Source organism: Copadichromis virginalis, linkage group LG16 (assembly GCF_057382275.1).
Source record: "Copadichromis virginalis isolate Kocher_CV1m ecotype Utaka linkage group LG16, C_Virginalis_male_GT1.1, whole genome shotgun sequence".
Taxonomy (NCBI): domain Eukaryota; kingdom Metazoa; phylum Chordata; class Actinopteri; order Cichliformes; family Cichlidae; genus Copadichromis; species Copadichromis virginalis.
The window spans coordinates 11483719-11500206 of record NC_140633.1 but is presented as its reverse complement, the minus strand read 5'-3'; the positions used below and the strand labels follow the sequence as shown (position 1 = coordinate 11500206).

At 45.8% G+C, this 16488-nt stretch overlaps 1 protein-coding gene across 1 annotated transcript; it reads left to right on the top strand.

The window, feature by feature from the left end:
* Positions 1–6289: 6289 nt before the first annotated feature.
* LOC146690303 (olfactory receptor 52D1-like) lies at positions 6290–7678 on the top strand. The gene has a single exon (XM_085434985.1). It carries the CDS (start codon positions 6526–6528, stop codon positions 7453–7455), a length of 930 nt encoding a protein of 309 aa, XP_085291111.1. The 5' UTR covers positions 6290–6525; the 3' UTR covers positions 7456–7678.
* The last annotated feature ends 8810 nt before the right edge of the window (positions 7679–16488 follow it).

The following is a 16488-nucleotide window of genomic DNA, read 5'->3' as shown; positions in this document are numbered from 1 at the left end:
ATGTACTGATTGAAAAGGGGTATTACTGTGATCTCTTTACACAAGAAAACATAGAGAACTACACAACCACTCTCCTGTTTTATATAAAGAACTGTCTGAATAGTGTCACTATTGATATTCTCCTGATAGAAGATTCACCATGGGCGTCTGTACCATGGGCTTGCTTACAAATCCAGGTCTTATGGAAATGTGGAAATTCTTAAAGGGAGATAGTATGTTAATCGTGTAGTATACCCTGAAGAACCTGGAGAGGTTAATTCTCAAACATCTCACAACTCTGGTGAGTAAACTGCTGGATCCCCTGCTGGTCGCTTACTATCCTAGTATTGGGGTGAATGATGCAGTCATGTACCTCCTGCACAGATCACTGTCACACCTGGAGAGTACTGGAAGCACTGTGAGAGTCATGTTTTTGTTTCTCCCTTCCTAACTGCCACCTCCAGAAATTCTCTGATGATACAGTCATTGATGGATGTCTGAGGGGAACGATCTAGAGTATAGGAAGATCATCACCGACTTCATCATCTGGTGTAAACTCAACCAACCACCATCCATCGCACCAGTGAACATCCATAGTTTGGATATTGATGTGGTCGACACATACAAATTCCTGGGTGTTCACCTTAACAAGTTCCATCTGCTGGGCAAGCTGAGGTATTTTGAGTTATGCAGGACATTGCTGAGGACCGTTTATGACACTTTGAAGGCTTCTGCTACCTTTTATTTTGTTATCTGCCCTGGAGGTGGTAGCACAGAGAGGGACAGGAAACAGACTGATAGACTGGTAAAGAGCGCCACCTCTGTCCTGACCACTCCCATAGATCTCATAGAGGAGGTGGGTGAAAGGAGAAGCCAAGCTTTGCCCATTGTGCACACTCAGCCCATGCATGAGACTGTGGAGGCCCAGAGCACCTCCTTTATCAGTAGGCTGTTACGGACACAGAAAAATATAAAGAGATAAGGAGAATCTTGGAGTATTTTATTGTATAAAGTAACCATCTGTACATAGTATAGTACTTGGTCTTTTTTATGTTTCTTATTCTTTTTTTCTATTATATTGTTTTCTAGTATATCTGTAATTCAGGGAACATTATGTTGCACATTATCAGGGAATACAGTTTCCATTAAAGGGTGTACAGTTGTCCCTCACTATAACGTGGGACAACTGTTTTTGCAGTGTAATTATCCTCTGCACAGCTTTCCTGTTCTCAGTAGTGGCCCCTTTGTACCAAACACCCAGGGAGTAGGAGACCACGCACTCTGCTGAGGGGTGGTAGAAGGCCAGCAGCAGCTTCTGGTTCAGGTTATTCTTCCTCTGGTCCTGGCAGAATAGGACCAGAGGCATTGAGGCATTTGGGATGTTTTGATGGAGCCAGGATGGAGCCAGGATCCAGGATTCAGTTACAATCAGTAAACGACACTCATAGACAAATCTGTTATAGTAGGTTGTGATTGTAGCTCCTCCATTTTCTTTGTGAAGGATCTTGCATTGGTCAGGAAGATGAATAGATACATAACATGCAGGGGCCTGTCCGTCAATGATGGTCCTTCTCCTTGCTCCTCTTCTTTCTTGGGTTTCTGCTCCCTGAGGTATTCAATAAGCAGCTGTGAGTTGTGGACATTAAATCAGGAGAAGGAGCTTTCTTGTCTTGATGTTAGTGGCTTCTAGTTCCTTTTTTGGCTAGCTTATTATCCCAGCAGGGTATTTGATCACCAGCAGACAGTGTTGGGAAGGTTACTTTAAAAATGTATTCCACTACAAATTACAGAATACATGGCCCAAAATGTATTTTGTAACGTATTCCGTTACGTTACTCAACGAGAGTAACGTATTCTGAATACTTTGGATTACTTAATATATTATCATGCTTTTTACAACTACACGAATGTACTATTGCTGTGTGATTTATTACTAATACTGAAGGTTACTCGCCATATCAATACCAACTAGATTTTCAAATCTCAATATAAAATGAGTAAAATTAGGTAAGGCTGCACTTTTTGCAGCAATCTAGTATATAAAACTATTCCGCGCATATATAAAACAGGTCAGCAGCTCCAAACCGTAGTAAAGGGACCTCTGGCTAATATGTCGGGTTCCATGTCGGGGTCATAGCCAAAAACCTTTTGGTGGCAGTGGTTATTATTATATTCACATCTCCATCTCCCGTTTCTGGTCGGTGACAACTCGTACTTTTCGACTCTCCTTCTTCTCCCTCCCTCGCTCACAGAAACATAACAGGTATGGCAGTCCATTCTCCCTGCAGCATGGACTACACTGCCCATGAGACTACCTTCTTTAGGGCTATGTCTGCAACACTCTGCCTATTGCCTTCATATTAAATTATTTTGAATAATAATTTTTAAAAATATTTCTTCAAGTCATTAGGCGGCCGCAAGTACAGGTGACATGGGGCGCGAGATTCAGAGGCATTAGAGCCTCTTAATGCGTGCTTTCTTTGGGTTTCCACTGGCGTGGAATTACCAAAAATAGAGAGGGCATAGCCTAATATATGAAACAGGGAAAGACCGCCGTGTAATCCATTTATTTCAATAAGGTAACTGTATTCTGAATACCACCTTTTTAAACGGTAACTGTAATGGAATACAGTTACTCATATTTTGTATCTTAAATACGTAACGCCGGTACATGTATTCCATTACTCCCCAACACTGCCGGCAGGGTGCAGGTGTTGATTGGCCAGATGTTGTTCTTCCCATTCAACTGACTATTCAGAACTTGCTCTAGCTTGAAGTTGGCCTTTAGTGTTGTTTGCCACATCCCCACTGAATTGAAGGCTCTTAGCATTCTATGTATTCCACGATCCACGAGTAGGTCATTGTGTCAACGGCTTTCATTTTCATTTTTCTCCTTGTGTGATTAAGTCTTACCTGTAGGCCATTCTGTGGATACAGTGATGTTAAGGATCTCTGCCTGTAAAATCTCCTCAAACACATGCATAGCAAAGTAGAATATTACCAAGCTCTCAGAGCTTCGCGATTAATAATCAATACTCTTTTGATGTATTTGTTTCGCAACTACTTTCTTCTCCTTTCCCCGTTTGCCACTGATGAACTGATAACACTATCGGAGTTATTACTGTACAACTGTGACATTTAGGAAATCAAAATATTCATATTTTCATTCATTCTTGTGTGTGTGTGTGTGTGTGTGTGTGTGTGTGTGTGTGTGTGTGTGTGTGTGTGTGTGTGTGTGTGTGTGTACATGCGCACTCGCCTTAGGAGAATGAAAAAAGTTACTTCAAACTGTATGATGCAATTTACTTATAATACTTACTTACTCATAATAATATTATTTACTTCATAATATCAACATGCCCCCTTAAGGCGACTTCATGACTTTAACATTTGGCTACACAAAGCTGCCCCCTGGTGATGTAAGCATACCTTAATGAGTCATTAATGACCTATACTGTGCCTTTGCATCTATCTCACTTGCACTGTGGAAAACAACAGGCCAGGCCTCAGAGGAGTGGCCTGACTACAGCCAGTCTCTAAACCTCTAATTATGACCCAGTGGCAACAGTGAGCTCATGGGATGTTCTCCCATTTACCTCTGTAATTACAGGGATCCAGTGGTATTGATCTAATGTGTTATTTTATAATAACCATTCAGTACACCTTTGGGTTTTTATAACAGAGAATTTGTGGTGGTCAACAGGTCATTATGTCTTTTGCCTCTAGAGAGCAATTAAAATGCAGCTTGGTATTAACTCTCACAAATACAAGCTCTTCAACAACAACAATAAACGTACTGTTTATAATAGTAGTTTTCTCTTTCATAAAACAAGTAATGATGCAAATGCACCAAAAGTTTAAGGAGTCAAGTAAATGTTTCTGATTTTCAGAAGAGAGTGAATCTTATATTTTAAATGTAGACTTTCCACAGGTCTACAGCCAACATCTCTTTCAGAATTAATAAATCATTCTTCTTACAGGTTGTGTATAAATTACATTCAGCGTTTCATGTTTTTTATGACTTTCAGTCTCATGAACCTTGCAGTTCCTTTCTAGAGGGCTGGTGCTGGTAGGGTAACCTCATACTAAAGATCAGTAAAACTGAAAAATATTATGTTAACTTAACCAGAAAGTATCAGGGGAGAAGATGTGAGTTTTGTCACATCATTATGATAGTCAAAAAAGTCTGAACGAGTCTTGACCACTTCATGTATGCCCAAAGAGATTTTAAAATGTGAATCAGGATCCAGTATTCTCAGGAAATTGCAGTAATTTCACTGTAGTTTTATCGTAAATAAACACATGTGGTTTATACTGTATAGTAAAATTATTATTTTGCTGGACTCCCTTAAAACAGCCATGTATTATGGTGAGCTGTGTGACAGGCAGGGGTTGGACCCAAACGCAAGTCTCGGACACAAAAACGTAACTGAAAGCGACAGCTTTATTGTTGAAAAAACAAACTAAAACAAAAAGAGGTGAACACTAAGGACACTAACAAAAGATACTAGAACTAACAACTGGACGTGACATAACATGACATAACATGACATGGCATGACATGCCGGGAGAACACACAACTAACAGAAGAAAACACAGAGTCTTCACACACTCCCGTTCTCTGTTACCTGGTGGGGGGGGGGGGGGGGGGGGAGTTTGCTGTCCGATTGAGTCTGGAATGTGGGGCCTCCCTGCTGCTGCGGAGTCGGGGAGGTCTGCTTCTCTCCACCCCAGGGAAGAGGGTAACACCACCTGAGTCTGGGTGCAGTTTCCCCCTCTAGGGGCAAGGGTACCTAGACCTGGGGTATAAAGTACGCTTGGGGAGTGTGATTGTGTGTACAGTGTCTGTTTATGTCTGTCTCCACGTTGGGTGAGTGCTGAGTAATTGCATATGAGAGCATGAGGGTGGGAATGGATGGTTGTATCTGTGTGTGCCTGTTTGTCTGTGTCTAAATGTCAGGTTGGGTATCAGACGCCAGCTCTCTAGGGACATCTCAGGCCCTCCATGGTATGGAGGCCTATCTCCCTCCACCACTCCCCCTGCCAGTGGCAGACACCCTCAGTCATCGGTGCATTGGTGGTTCTTTGTGTCTGGGGATGGGGGTCCAGGTACGCACTGGCTCACTCCTGGTGGCTGCTTGTCAGGGCCTGGAGCCTGGGGCTTGTTCGGGCCCCTTCGGGGGGTGGGATGCCCTCGGCAGAAAATACAGCTAACAGGGAGAATGCAACAATGAACAGAGGGAGACCGAAGACTTAAATACACATGCAGGATAACAAAGGGATGGGAGACAGGCAGGAACACAGTTGGGACTAATCAGACCAGAAAACATAGGGAAGAAGTTAAACTAAATACAATGAACACAGGACAAAGGACTACGAAAATAAAACAGGAACCAAGAGACACACTCTAAGATGCGGAATGACTAAATACAAAGAACAGGGGGGAGCGAGAGACACGACAGGGAAACAGATCAATTAACACAGAAACAGAACTTAACATGCACAAGAGAGAGACTACATAAGCAACAGGGACACAGTGGAGGCACAGCACACTACCATGACTAAAACTAAACACAAGGATATGAATAAAGCCAGGAAACTGGATGAACGTCCCAGGACCGCGACAAATACTAAACAAAACAAGAACCAAAACCAGGGAGATGAACTACATTTTAGAATAATGTATAAACCATAATCTCAAAAAGAAGAAAACGGAAACGACACCATGGAAGAATCCTAATATAATAAATAATAAAATATTAATTCGTCCTGTAGGCCCATCACTCTACAGGAGGAATTAACAGATACTGTTCATAATTTTTATGGGTGTAATTTCTAGGCGTAACCAAGTGGTGAAAGGCTTCCGCTTGGGTGGTCTCAGAACCTTGTCACTTCTATTTACATATGATGTGGTTCTGCTGGCTCTAGGTGGTGGCCTTCAGCTTCCACTGGAGCGATTTGCAACCAAGTGTGAAGTAGTGGGAATGAGAATTAGCATGTCCAAGTCTAAGGCCATGGTCCTCAGCCAGAAAAGGTTGGAAAGCCCAGTCTGGGTCAGTGCCAAGTTGCTGCCCCAAGTGGAGGAGTTTAAGTATCTCGGGGTCTTGTTCACAAGAGAGAGTCGAAGGGATCGGGAGATTGACAGATGATTTGGTGCTTTGGTTGCAGTAATGCTCTGCTGGTCCGTCGTGGTGAAGAGAAAGCTAAGCGTAAAAGCGAAGCTCTCGATTTACCAGTTGATCTACATCCCTACCCTCACCTATGGTCACAAATTTTGGGAAAATGACCAAAAGAACATGATTGTGGAATGAGCTTTCTCTGAAGTGTGGCTGGCCTCTCCCTTAGCAATCTGCAGTCTACAAACAAGCCTATGATCAGAATCCCCAGTGTGTCAGCTAGGATATTAATATGTGGTTCTGAAAGGAGACATAGTTTCAGGAATGCAGCCGCAACACACGACAAATGATCCACTTTAACTTTTTAGGTGGTAGCTCGGAATAGTATTACGTTGTGGCAAGTTAAGAAGCAGAGTTTTTAATTGACATTATGGATAATGCTTCTACAGTGAGAATTTTTAATCTGTTAGCATTCAATGAGACAGCTAATTACAGAGCTGCTTTCTTTTCTGCCACTCTAGTGTGTTACTTTGCAATTGTATTTCTTAATGTCACAGTCATCATGATTATTGTCTTAGATGAAAGCTTACATGAACCTATGTATATTTTAGTATGTGTGTGTTGCATTAATGGGCTTTATGGAAGCACAGGTTTCTACCCCAAGTTCCTCATTGACCTCCTTTCATCTTCACAGGTCATCTCTTATAGTGAATGTCTTTGTCAGGCATTTGTAATGTACTCTTTTGTTTGCAGTGACACATCTATTCTTGCAGTCATGGCTTATGACAGGTATTTGGCCATATGCCAACCACTTCAATACCACTCTGTTATGACAAAAAAGAAGCTCTCCAAACTAGTATGCTTCTCTTGGTTAACACCTTTCTGCATTTTCTCCATTAACATTATGCTGACAGACAGGCTGATATTCTGTGGTACAGACATTCAGAGACTCTTCTGTGTTAATTGGCTGATTGTTAAAGTTGCCTGCCCTGGCATGGACACTCTTGTCAATAGTGCCTTTGCATATGCTACGCTTTCAATTTACATATTTCACTGGATTTTTATTGTTTGGACTTACATCTATCTTGTTAAATCATGTGTGCAATCAAAAAAGGACAAGGCAAAGTTTATGCAGACATGTGTGCCCCATTTGATCTCTTTGGTTACTTTTTTTGTAATTGTGATTTCTGATTTGATGCACATGCGATTTGCATCAAATGATGTACCTCAAAGTTTTCAAAACTTTGTCGCTATAGCTGTTCTCTTTATTCCTCCAGTTATGAATCCTTTACTTTATGGATTCAAACTATCAAAGATCCGTAACAGAATTCTTGTTACACTTCATATCAAAAGATGTTGACTTTTTCTTTTAATCATTATCAGTTACTTGTGATAAGTGGAAGCTATGGAGGCTTTATTAAAACATTTTTCTTAAATTGTAAATAGACCACTGTTTAGTATTACATGACACTGGTAACAGCCTTTGTAAGTCCATTGTATATAGCTTAGTTTAAGATTCTGACTTGACTTAAATTACATGAAAAAAAGAGGTTCAGAGTAAGTGTGTGTGATTTCAGAAAACTTATGCAAAAAAACAAAGCCATACCCTGCGTGTACCACCCTTTATCATTGAGTTATCTTAATATAGGTCACATTTAATCTTTATGCCATAATGTACCTTACATATCATATATATTTTCATAATTTGTGAACAATTGCTTTTAAATTTAAATTTTATTTTGCAAAACATGCCCACTTTAACTTTTTTCCTTGTTGTCCTTTATTGTTTGGTCATTTTGATTTCATTGATTAAAGTTAATTACAAAGAGTTTGTACCTCTATGAAACCTGAAGAGCTGAAAATCTTAAGACAGAAACCAAACTGTTAGCAGAATAAACAATTTGGTTTTAGTGTTTAGAAAATGTGTTTGTGGGTCTTTTATAGTGCAGAAGGTTTTGATTTTCTTTTCCCTTTTTCATTTATTTTGTCTACTTTTATTGTCTTGAATGTTTCTTTTTTTATTATTATTTTATAAAAGGGAGAAAGAAAGAGAGGTAGGGAAAGAAAAACAGCAGGGAAGAGGAACGGTGATAAAGGGCAAAAAACAACAAAACAAACAGACAAAAAATACATATATCAATCACCTGGATCACCTGTTGAGAAAGAAAAAAGAGAAAACAAGCAACAAAAAAAAGAGCAATATAATAAACAACATCATCGTGATAATCTATGTGAATATAACAGTAAATACTAAATAATGAATATTATTGTGCAGCACGTGGGATCGACAGCGCACACAGTGTGCTTTGAGGCCCGTGAGCTCCGCCGGCAGCCAGCTGTGCCAGAGTGACCGAGCCCCAGGCCCAGAGGCCGAGGGCACCCCACCCCCCGAAGGGGCCCGAGCGAGCCCCAGGCTTCAGGCCCTGCCAAGCCAGGAGTGAGCCCGTGCGTACCTGGACGCCCATTCCCGGACACAAAGAACCACCAATTCATCGAAGTCTGAGGGCGTCTGCCACTGGCAGGGGGAGTGGTGGGGGGAGATAGGCCTCCATACCGTGGAGGGCCTGAGATGTCCCTAGAGAGCTGGCGTCTGATACCCAACCTGACATAAAGACACAGACATACAGGCACACACAGATACAAACATCCATTCCCACCCTCATGCTCTCATATGCGATTACTCAGCACTCACCCAACGTGGAGACAGACATAAATAGACACTGTACACACAATCACACTCCCCAAGCGTACTCTAAGCCCTGGGTCTACGTACCCTTGTCCCTAGAGGGGGAAACTGCACCCAGACCCAGGTAGTGTTACCCTCTTCCCTGGGGTGGAGAGAAGCAGACCGCCCCGACAGCAGCAGGGAGGCCCCACATTCCAGACCCCAATCAAACGGTCAACTCCTCCCAGCCTCCCCGTCCCAACAGGCAACAGAGAACGGGGATGTGAGAAGACTCCAAACCTCCCTCCGCCTGCCTGCTCATATGTAGTGTTGATGCATGTGTGTTCTAAGGTGCATTTAAAACCCAGGAGGGCATGGAGCTACCTGCCAGAGAGCAGCAGGTAAGCGCATAGCCCCTCCTGATAGCCCTCAATATATACGTGTATTTAAAAATTGAAAGGTGGGCAACGACGCCAGGGGTGAGGTTGTACATCCTGATGGTCTTCTGGATGCCCACCCCCAAGGTCCTATATGTATGTGTAATGAGAGTGTGAGTAATGTGAATGTCTAAGTTGTGGGATAAAATTGAGGCACAGGCAGCCAGAAGGGGACAGAGGGGGGGATGCCTCCCCTGCACCCTGGTGACATACCTGTTGTGGGTTCGAAAATGTTGAGCAATGGAACAAACCAACAGAGGCCCAGAAAAGTTCAGTCAAACAATGATTTATTGAGTACACGCGTGGGAAGATGTATACTGCCACACCAGCATCGATCTTCCCCGAAAAGGTCTATTCACAATGGTTTCATTCATCAGGGTTACGCCCCTTCATGTGTCACAAATGAACATAATATGCATCAGTTATAGTAAATGGTCAATCTTAAACCCCTAAAATTAGACAAAGAAGTTCCTTTTTCTATCACACCTTCCATACAAGGCAATAAGTTGCAAGCCTAAATGGTCCCTGAGGGCTTGTCCTTTTCTTGACTTGTCTTCTGTCACCTGTTACTAGGCAAGCTAAAAGGCAGTTAGAAGCAAAATGTATCTCAGGCCTTTGGCCTGGAATCAATACTTTCATGTGTGCTTGTAAGCGTGCATGCTTTGAACCTTCTATTGCTCCAAGTCACTTACACCATTGATCGCCTGGACAGTCACGCCACGCGAAGCTTAAGAACTTTAATAGACCGAACATCAACTCTCTAGAAGCACAATCCTGCAATGTGTGTATAAAATGATTATAACTGCACCTGTAATGAAAATGTTAATATGTGATTATGATAACACCTGTAATACAAGTTTTAACATAATGCCAACAGCTTCAATAAATGCTTTGATGAAATGATGATGGTTATGAATAGTAGCAGTAAAATATTTCCCTCATCTCCACACACCTTTACCCCAAGGCCCTGCATGTGTGGGTGATTGTGGTGGAGCGGGAAGAGGGAAGCAGCTGGAGATGGGGAGGGAAGGAAGGGAGGCCCCTCCCTGGGGCCAGCTCCCCGGCTGACCCAGTAGACACCCCCATACCCTGGAACCCACCTGGGCAAGGGGGCCCAGGCCCATCTGGACCATCCGTCTTGAATGTTTCTAGCTAATAATGACTATTTTAAAAATACATAAGCAATACATTTTCAGGAAATAACAAAAGTAATATCTTTGTCCACTATAAAAATATTGTGGAGATTCACAAGCATTCATGCAAAATGAAAATAATTATAAGGCAATGTAAATAAAACAGAATGCAATGATTTGTAAGTCTAATAACCCCATATTTTATTCAAAATAAGATACAGGCTTATTAGACACCCCCCCCCCCCCCCCCCCCCAAAATTAACCCTATATTTTTATTGGGGTGGGGCTATCCCAGCTGTCTTAAGGCAAGATGCAGTGCTAACAAATAGACACAGACAACCATTCACACCCACACCTAATTTTGAGTTTCCAATTAACCTAACCCCACTAACTGCATGTCTTGGGACTGTGGAAGGAAGCCGGAATACCCGGAGAGGACCCTCATAAACACGGGAAGAACATGCAAACTCCATACAGAATGACCCCGGCCTGATGTTGGAATTGAAGTCAGGAAATTCTAGCTGTGAGGCAACAGTGCTAACCAAAATTTCATGAAAAATATTAGCTCATTTTGAATTTGATGGCAGCAACAAGTCTCAAGGAATTTGGGACAGGGCCATATTCACTACTGTGTAGCATTCCCTTTCTATAAACATCTGAAAACAGAGTTTTCAAAACCATCAAAAGCAAGAAAACACATAAGTTAGCTACTAAACAATGGAGTAAGTGTCATGGTCCTGGGTCGGTGACCCAGCGCTTTTAGTTTATCATTTTCTAGATGATTGTTTAAGTTCTGTGTTATTTTCGATCTGCCTCTGAGTCTGCGTCTGTATCTGTCTGTCTATGGTGTCTCCCCATCTGTTTGTGAATCTGTCTGTTTAGTTCAATGTCTTGTCTGGTTCCATGTATCTGAGTTTCCTGTTTTATTGTGAAGGTCTGCGTCGTATGTGAGTGTGATCAGTTTACGTTTCCCCTGTCCCGTCAGCCCAGATTCCTCCCAGCTGTGTTGCCCTCCTGTCTCTCATCCCCTGATTACTGGTGTGTGTATTTAAGCCCTGTGTGTTCTCCTGCCTGTTGCCGGTTCGTCTGTGTTCCTCCGTGTCAGTCTGTGTAACTCTGTGTCAGTCTGTGTCAGTCTGTTACCCTGTGTTCCACGGTGTCCTGTTCCTCGTCTGCGTCTCTCTGCTATTCATCATCCGTTGTCATATGCTCCCAGGTCTGTTATTTTAGTTCTCCCAGTTTAGGTGTCTTTAGTTGTTTGTTATGCCCCACTGTTTGTTTGCCACTACACCTCTGTAAATAAAACCACCGGTATCTCATCCACTGCCTGCATCTTGGGTCCTCCTTCTAAATCCACACGGCTCGCCTCGGCAGCCGTGACAGTACGAACCGGCCAACATGGACCCAGCAGCATTCGCACCTACCCAGGAGTTTCGGGAGGAGGTAACCGACACGGTCGCAAGGTTGGTAAACCTGTGGCTCGAGCAGGAGGAAGAAGAGTTCCACCGCGCTGTAGAAGCCAGGCTACAGCAGCTACTCTCTGCACACTCCTGGCTGCTAGACTCGCTTCACCCGCTGGCACGGGACTTCCTCCTTCATGAGCTGCACCTTCGCCCTCCAGCCGCTACCGCTTCCCAACCCAGCCTGGCGGTGAAGATTTTGCCCGGCCTGGCGGTGAAGATTTTGCCCGGCCTGGCGGTGAAGATTTTGCCCGGCCCGCCGGAGGTTTTGCCCGGCCCGCCGGAGGTTTTTCCCGGCCTGCCGGAGGTTTTGCCCGGCCCGCCGGAGGTTTTGCCCGGCCCGCCGGAGGTTTCGCCCGGGAGGAAGCGACGATCGCGCCGTCGGCGCGTCGCCCCACAGCCGGAGAGTAGGACTTCGGAACTGCCAGCTGTGGTGAGTGGAAAAGACACTCCATCTGTTTCGCCAGCTCGAATGACTGTTTATTCCGGGGCTGTGTTTGTTGAGCTCAGTTAGCCGCCCGGCCGGAAGCCCAGTCGCCACCTCCGCCACATTCAGCCTCACAATCCATAGCTCAATTACAGTCACAGCCAGACTTATTACAAACCCTGTTACAATCCATGGCCCAGTCAGTAGCCCAGTTAGCAGAAGAATCATTAGCTTTATCCTCAGTTCAGCCTCCTGTTCAGCAGTCACCAGCCCTGCATCCTGTGTCAGTTGCTCCACCACCTGTTCAGCCATCACCTTCACCTACTCCTCCTGTACAGCAAGCCATGTCAGTCCAACCCATAACGGACAGTTCAACAACTCCGTACTCTAAGCAGAGAGACAAACCCAAGAACAATGTCAACATTCCTCAAAGGCTGGCCAGTTCTGAGACTGAGATGCACTCCAGGGCCTCCCCAGAGGCTGGGTTTCAGCCCCCATCAGACTCTGGACCCCTGGAGTTTAAGAAGCCAGCTGAGGACTGCACAGAGCTGTCGCTGTCTGAGCAGGGTCAATGCTCTGCGCAGCTGCAGGCCGCTATGTGTTTGCCAGAGGCCCGTGTGCCTGCTGGTCCTGTTCTGTCCCTGCCAGAGGCCCATGTGCCTGCTGGTCCTGTTCTGTCCCTGCCAGAGGCCCGTGTGCCTGCTGGTCCTGTTGCGTTCCTGCCAGAGGCCCGTGTGCCTGCTGGTCCTGTTCTGTGTGTGCCAGGGGCTCCAGTGCCCACTGGTTCTGAGACTGTTTTTGCTGGGGGGCCCGAGGAGCCCGTCCAGCCATCTGCCTCGTCAGCTGGGGGGCCCGAGGAGCCGGTCCAGCTTCCTTTCTCGTCAGCTGGGGGGCCCGAGGAGCCCATCCAGCCACCAGCTGCTCCACCAGCAGCCTCATCCACGCTTGCAGCAGCAGTTTCATCCATGCCGCCACCTGCTGCAGCGCCTCCGTCTGCATCCTCCACGCCGTTGCCTGGCCCGGCCTCTGCTGCATCCTCCACGCCGTCGCCTGGTCCGGATTCAGCATCCTCAGCGTCGCCTGGTCCAGCGCATGCTTCGGCTTCATCCGCTTCACCTGGTCCAGCCACTGCTTCATCCTCGCCTGGTCCAGCCTCCGTGTCTTCATCCTCGCCTGGTCCAGCCTCCGTGTCTTCATCCTCGCCTGGTCCAGCCTCCGCATCACCTGCAGTGGCCTCCTCTTCAGCTTCCTCATCAGCTGCTTTGCCTGGTCCAGCTTCAGCATCCTCATCAGCTGCTTTGCCTGGTCCAGCTTCAGCATCCTCATCAGCTGCTTTGCCTGGTCCGGCCTCCGCTTCTGCTTCAGCCTCGCCTGGTCCGGCCTCTGCTTCTGCTTCAGCCTCGCCTGGTCCGGCCTCTGCTTCTGCTTCAGCCTCGCCTGGTCCGGCCTCTGCTTCTGCTTCAGCCTTGCCTGGTCCAGCCTCCGCATCCTCATCAGCCTCGCCTGGTCCAGCCTCAGCTTGCGCCTCGTCTGGTCCAGCCTCAGCTTGCGCCTCGTCTGGTCCAGCCTCAGTTTGCGCCTCGCCTGGTCCAGCCTCAGCTTGCGCCTCGCCTGGTCCAGCCTCAGCTTGCGCCTCGCCTGGGGCTGCAGGGGCCACGCAGCCTTCAGGTCCCCTACTACCACCTCCACATCGTCGGTCATCTGCCAGGCCGCTTGTTGGGCTTCTCCGCCACCGTGGACGCCCTCCTGAACGCCGCCACTGCCTTCCGCGTGGCCGGCCTCCGGACTTGTTTCCACGCCGCCGTTGCCGTCCGCACGGTCGGCCCCCAGAACCGTTTCCACGCTGCCGTTGCCGTCCGCACGGTCGGCCCTCAGAACTGTTTCCACGCCGCCGTTGCCGTCCGCACGGTCGGCCCCCAGAACTGTTTCCACGCCACTGCCTACTGCGTGGCCGGCATCCGGACCTGCCCCGTTGCCATTCGCATGGTCGGCCTCCTGAACTTGACCATCTGGGCCTTTTTGGACTCTGTCCCTCCGTCCTGGGCCCCCTCCGCCCGCCCTGGTCGGGTTGTTTTCTGTTTTGTTTTGGTCCGTTTTTTCGTTTGCTGGGCTGTCTGGTGCCAGCCCTTGAGGGGGGGGTACTGTCATGGTCCTGGGTCGGTGACCCAGCGCTTTTAGTTTATCATTTTCTAGATGATTGTTTAAGTTCTGTGTTATTTTCGATCTGCCTCTGAGTCTGCGTCTGTATCTGTCTGTCTATGGTGTCTCCCCATCTGTTTGTGAATCTGTCTGTTTAGTTCAATGTCTTGTCTGGTTCCATGTATCTGAGTTTCCTGTTTTATTGTGAAGGTCCGCGTCGTATGTGAGTGTGATCAGTTTACGTTTCCCCTGTCCCGTCAGCCCAGATTCCTCCCAGCTGTGTTGCCCTCCTGTCTCTCATCCCCTGATTACTGGTGTGTGTATTTAAGCCCTGTGTGTTCTCCTGCCTGTTGCCGGTTCGTCTGTGTTCCTCCGTGTCAGTCTGTGTAACTCTGTGTCAGTCTGTTACCCTGTGTTCCACGGTGTCCTGTTCCTCGTCTGCGTCTCTCTGCTATTCATCATCCGTTGTCATATGCTCCCAGGTCTGTTATTTTAGTTCTCCCAGTTTAGGTGTCTTTAGTTGTTTGTTATGCCCCACTGTTTGTTTGCCACTACACCTCTGTAAATAAAACCACCGGTATCTCATCCACTGCCTGCATCTTGGGTCCTCCTTCTAAATCCACACGGCTCGCCTCGGCAGCCGTGACAGTAAGTTGAGAAGGTTAAATGATCAAACTTTTCACAGAGTAAGCATAAACAGTCACACATCCACCTAACAGCATGCAAAGCAAAAAGTTCCTCTGGTACGGGAATGCTTTTCTCCTTGGACTTAAGCACTCCGGCCTAATTGCTAAATAGAATCAGCTGTAAAGAAGGGCAGCGTCTAAGACTGGAAAGACAGCAAGACCACACCCACTGAGTCAAAATCACAGAGGCCCTTATATGGCCCTAATAATCTCCCTTTATCCTAGTCATGACACGAAATCTATATTCCTAATTTATCACTTAATTTATCACTTGATCACGTATTGTTATGTGAATTTTGCAAAGAACTGTAGCTGGTCAGATATTGAGAAAGAATTGCTGGAAAAACATGGTACTACTTTTCCATGTTTTCTTGCATCTGTTTTTGTTATATGTCCTCTCTCTCTTTCTTTGTGTTTTTGTCTACCACTGATCCTTCAGAAAGCAGAATAATCCTGGAGGAGGTGACCCAGTGACCATTACCCTGCAATAACCCCCAACACACACATACACAAAGCAGACACAGGCTGGCCTCACCCAGATGTTGCAGTGGGATTTAATGCACCAGAAGTACTGTTATTCTTTGCTGCCACTCTGATTCTGGTTGGCTTGCTGACCTGCTGTTTGTATGTGCCAACAGTTATTGTGAGAATCAAGACCAATGTTCCGCTTATGAGGACATTAAAGATAAAGGATCATTTTGTTGATCTTCACATCGTGACAAACCTGCCGCTTGTCACGGCTATTTGAGGCTTTGGGCTCTGTCTTAGGCTTTGATTTGGAATTAAGGGAAGATTAAGATAAAGGGCAGGGTAATGCATTATGCCACAAAGGGTTCTCACAAAGACAGCTATACAAACATGTGTGATTATACTGTGTGTGTGTGTGGGGGGGGGGGGGGCTAAAAGCAGTGAAGAGTTAAGAAGCTTTGTGATTTGATGACTTACTTAAAGTGAATGAGAGAGTGAGTTGATGAGGATGGCTGAAGAATACAACGAGAAAGCAGGAACTAGAATAAAAGTGGACATGGGAACACTGACAGGGTTAGCAATAAAAACTTCAAGCTGATAACGAAATGTTTTTTTAAAATATTGCAAAAGTCAGCAAACAGGGAAGAGAGAAGGGGGAGCAGGAGACAGCGCAAGGGAGTGAGAGAGGGAGATTGGTGGTTGGTGGATTAAGTCGGGTCAGAGAGGATTAGTGTCAGTTCAGGTTTGGTAGTAAACTCACATTCATGTTGTTGGCGTTGACTGCTTCTGACACACTCGCCCTACTGGTTCCTTTCAACTGAGAAATCCCACACTGAACAATTGGACCACAGGAAGGGAATGTGAGTTTACCTTTTTTGACACTTCTGACTCTTGTAGTGCAATTGATTAAAAAAAAAATCAGACTAAGCATATACAGCCTTCCTGCTTGCTCTATGGGGCTTTACTTACAGCTGATGA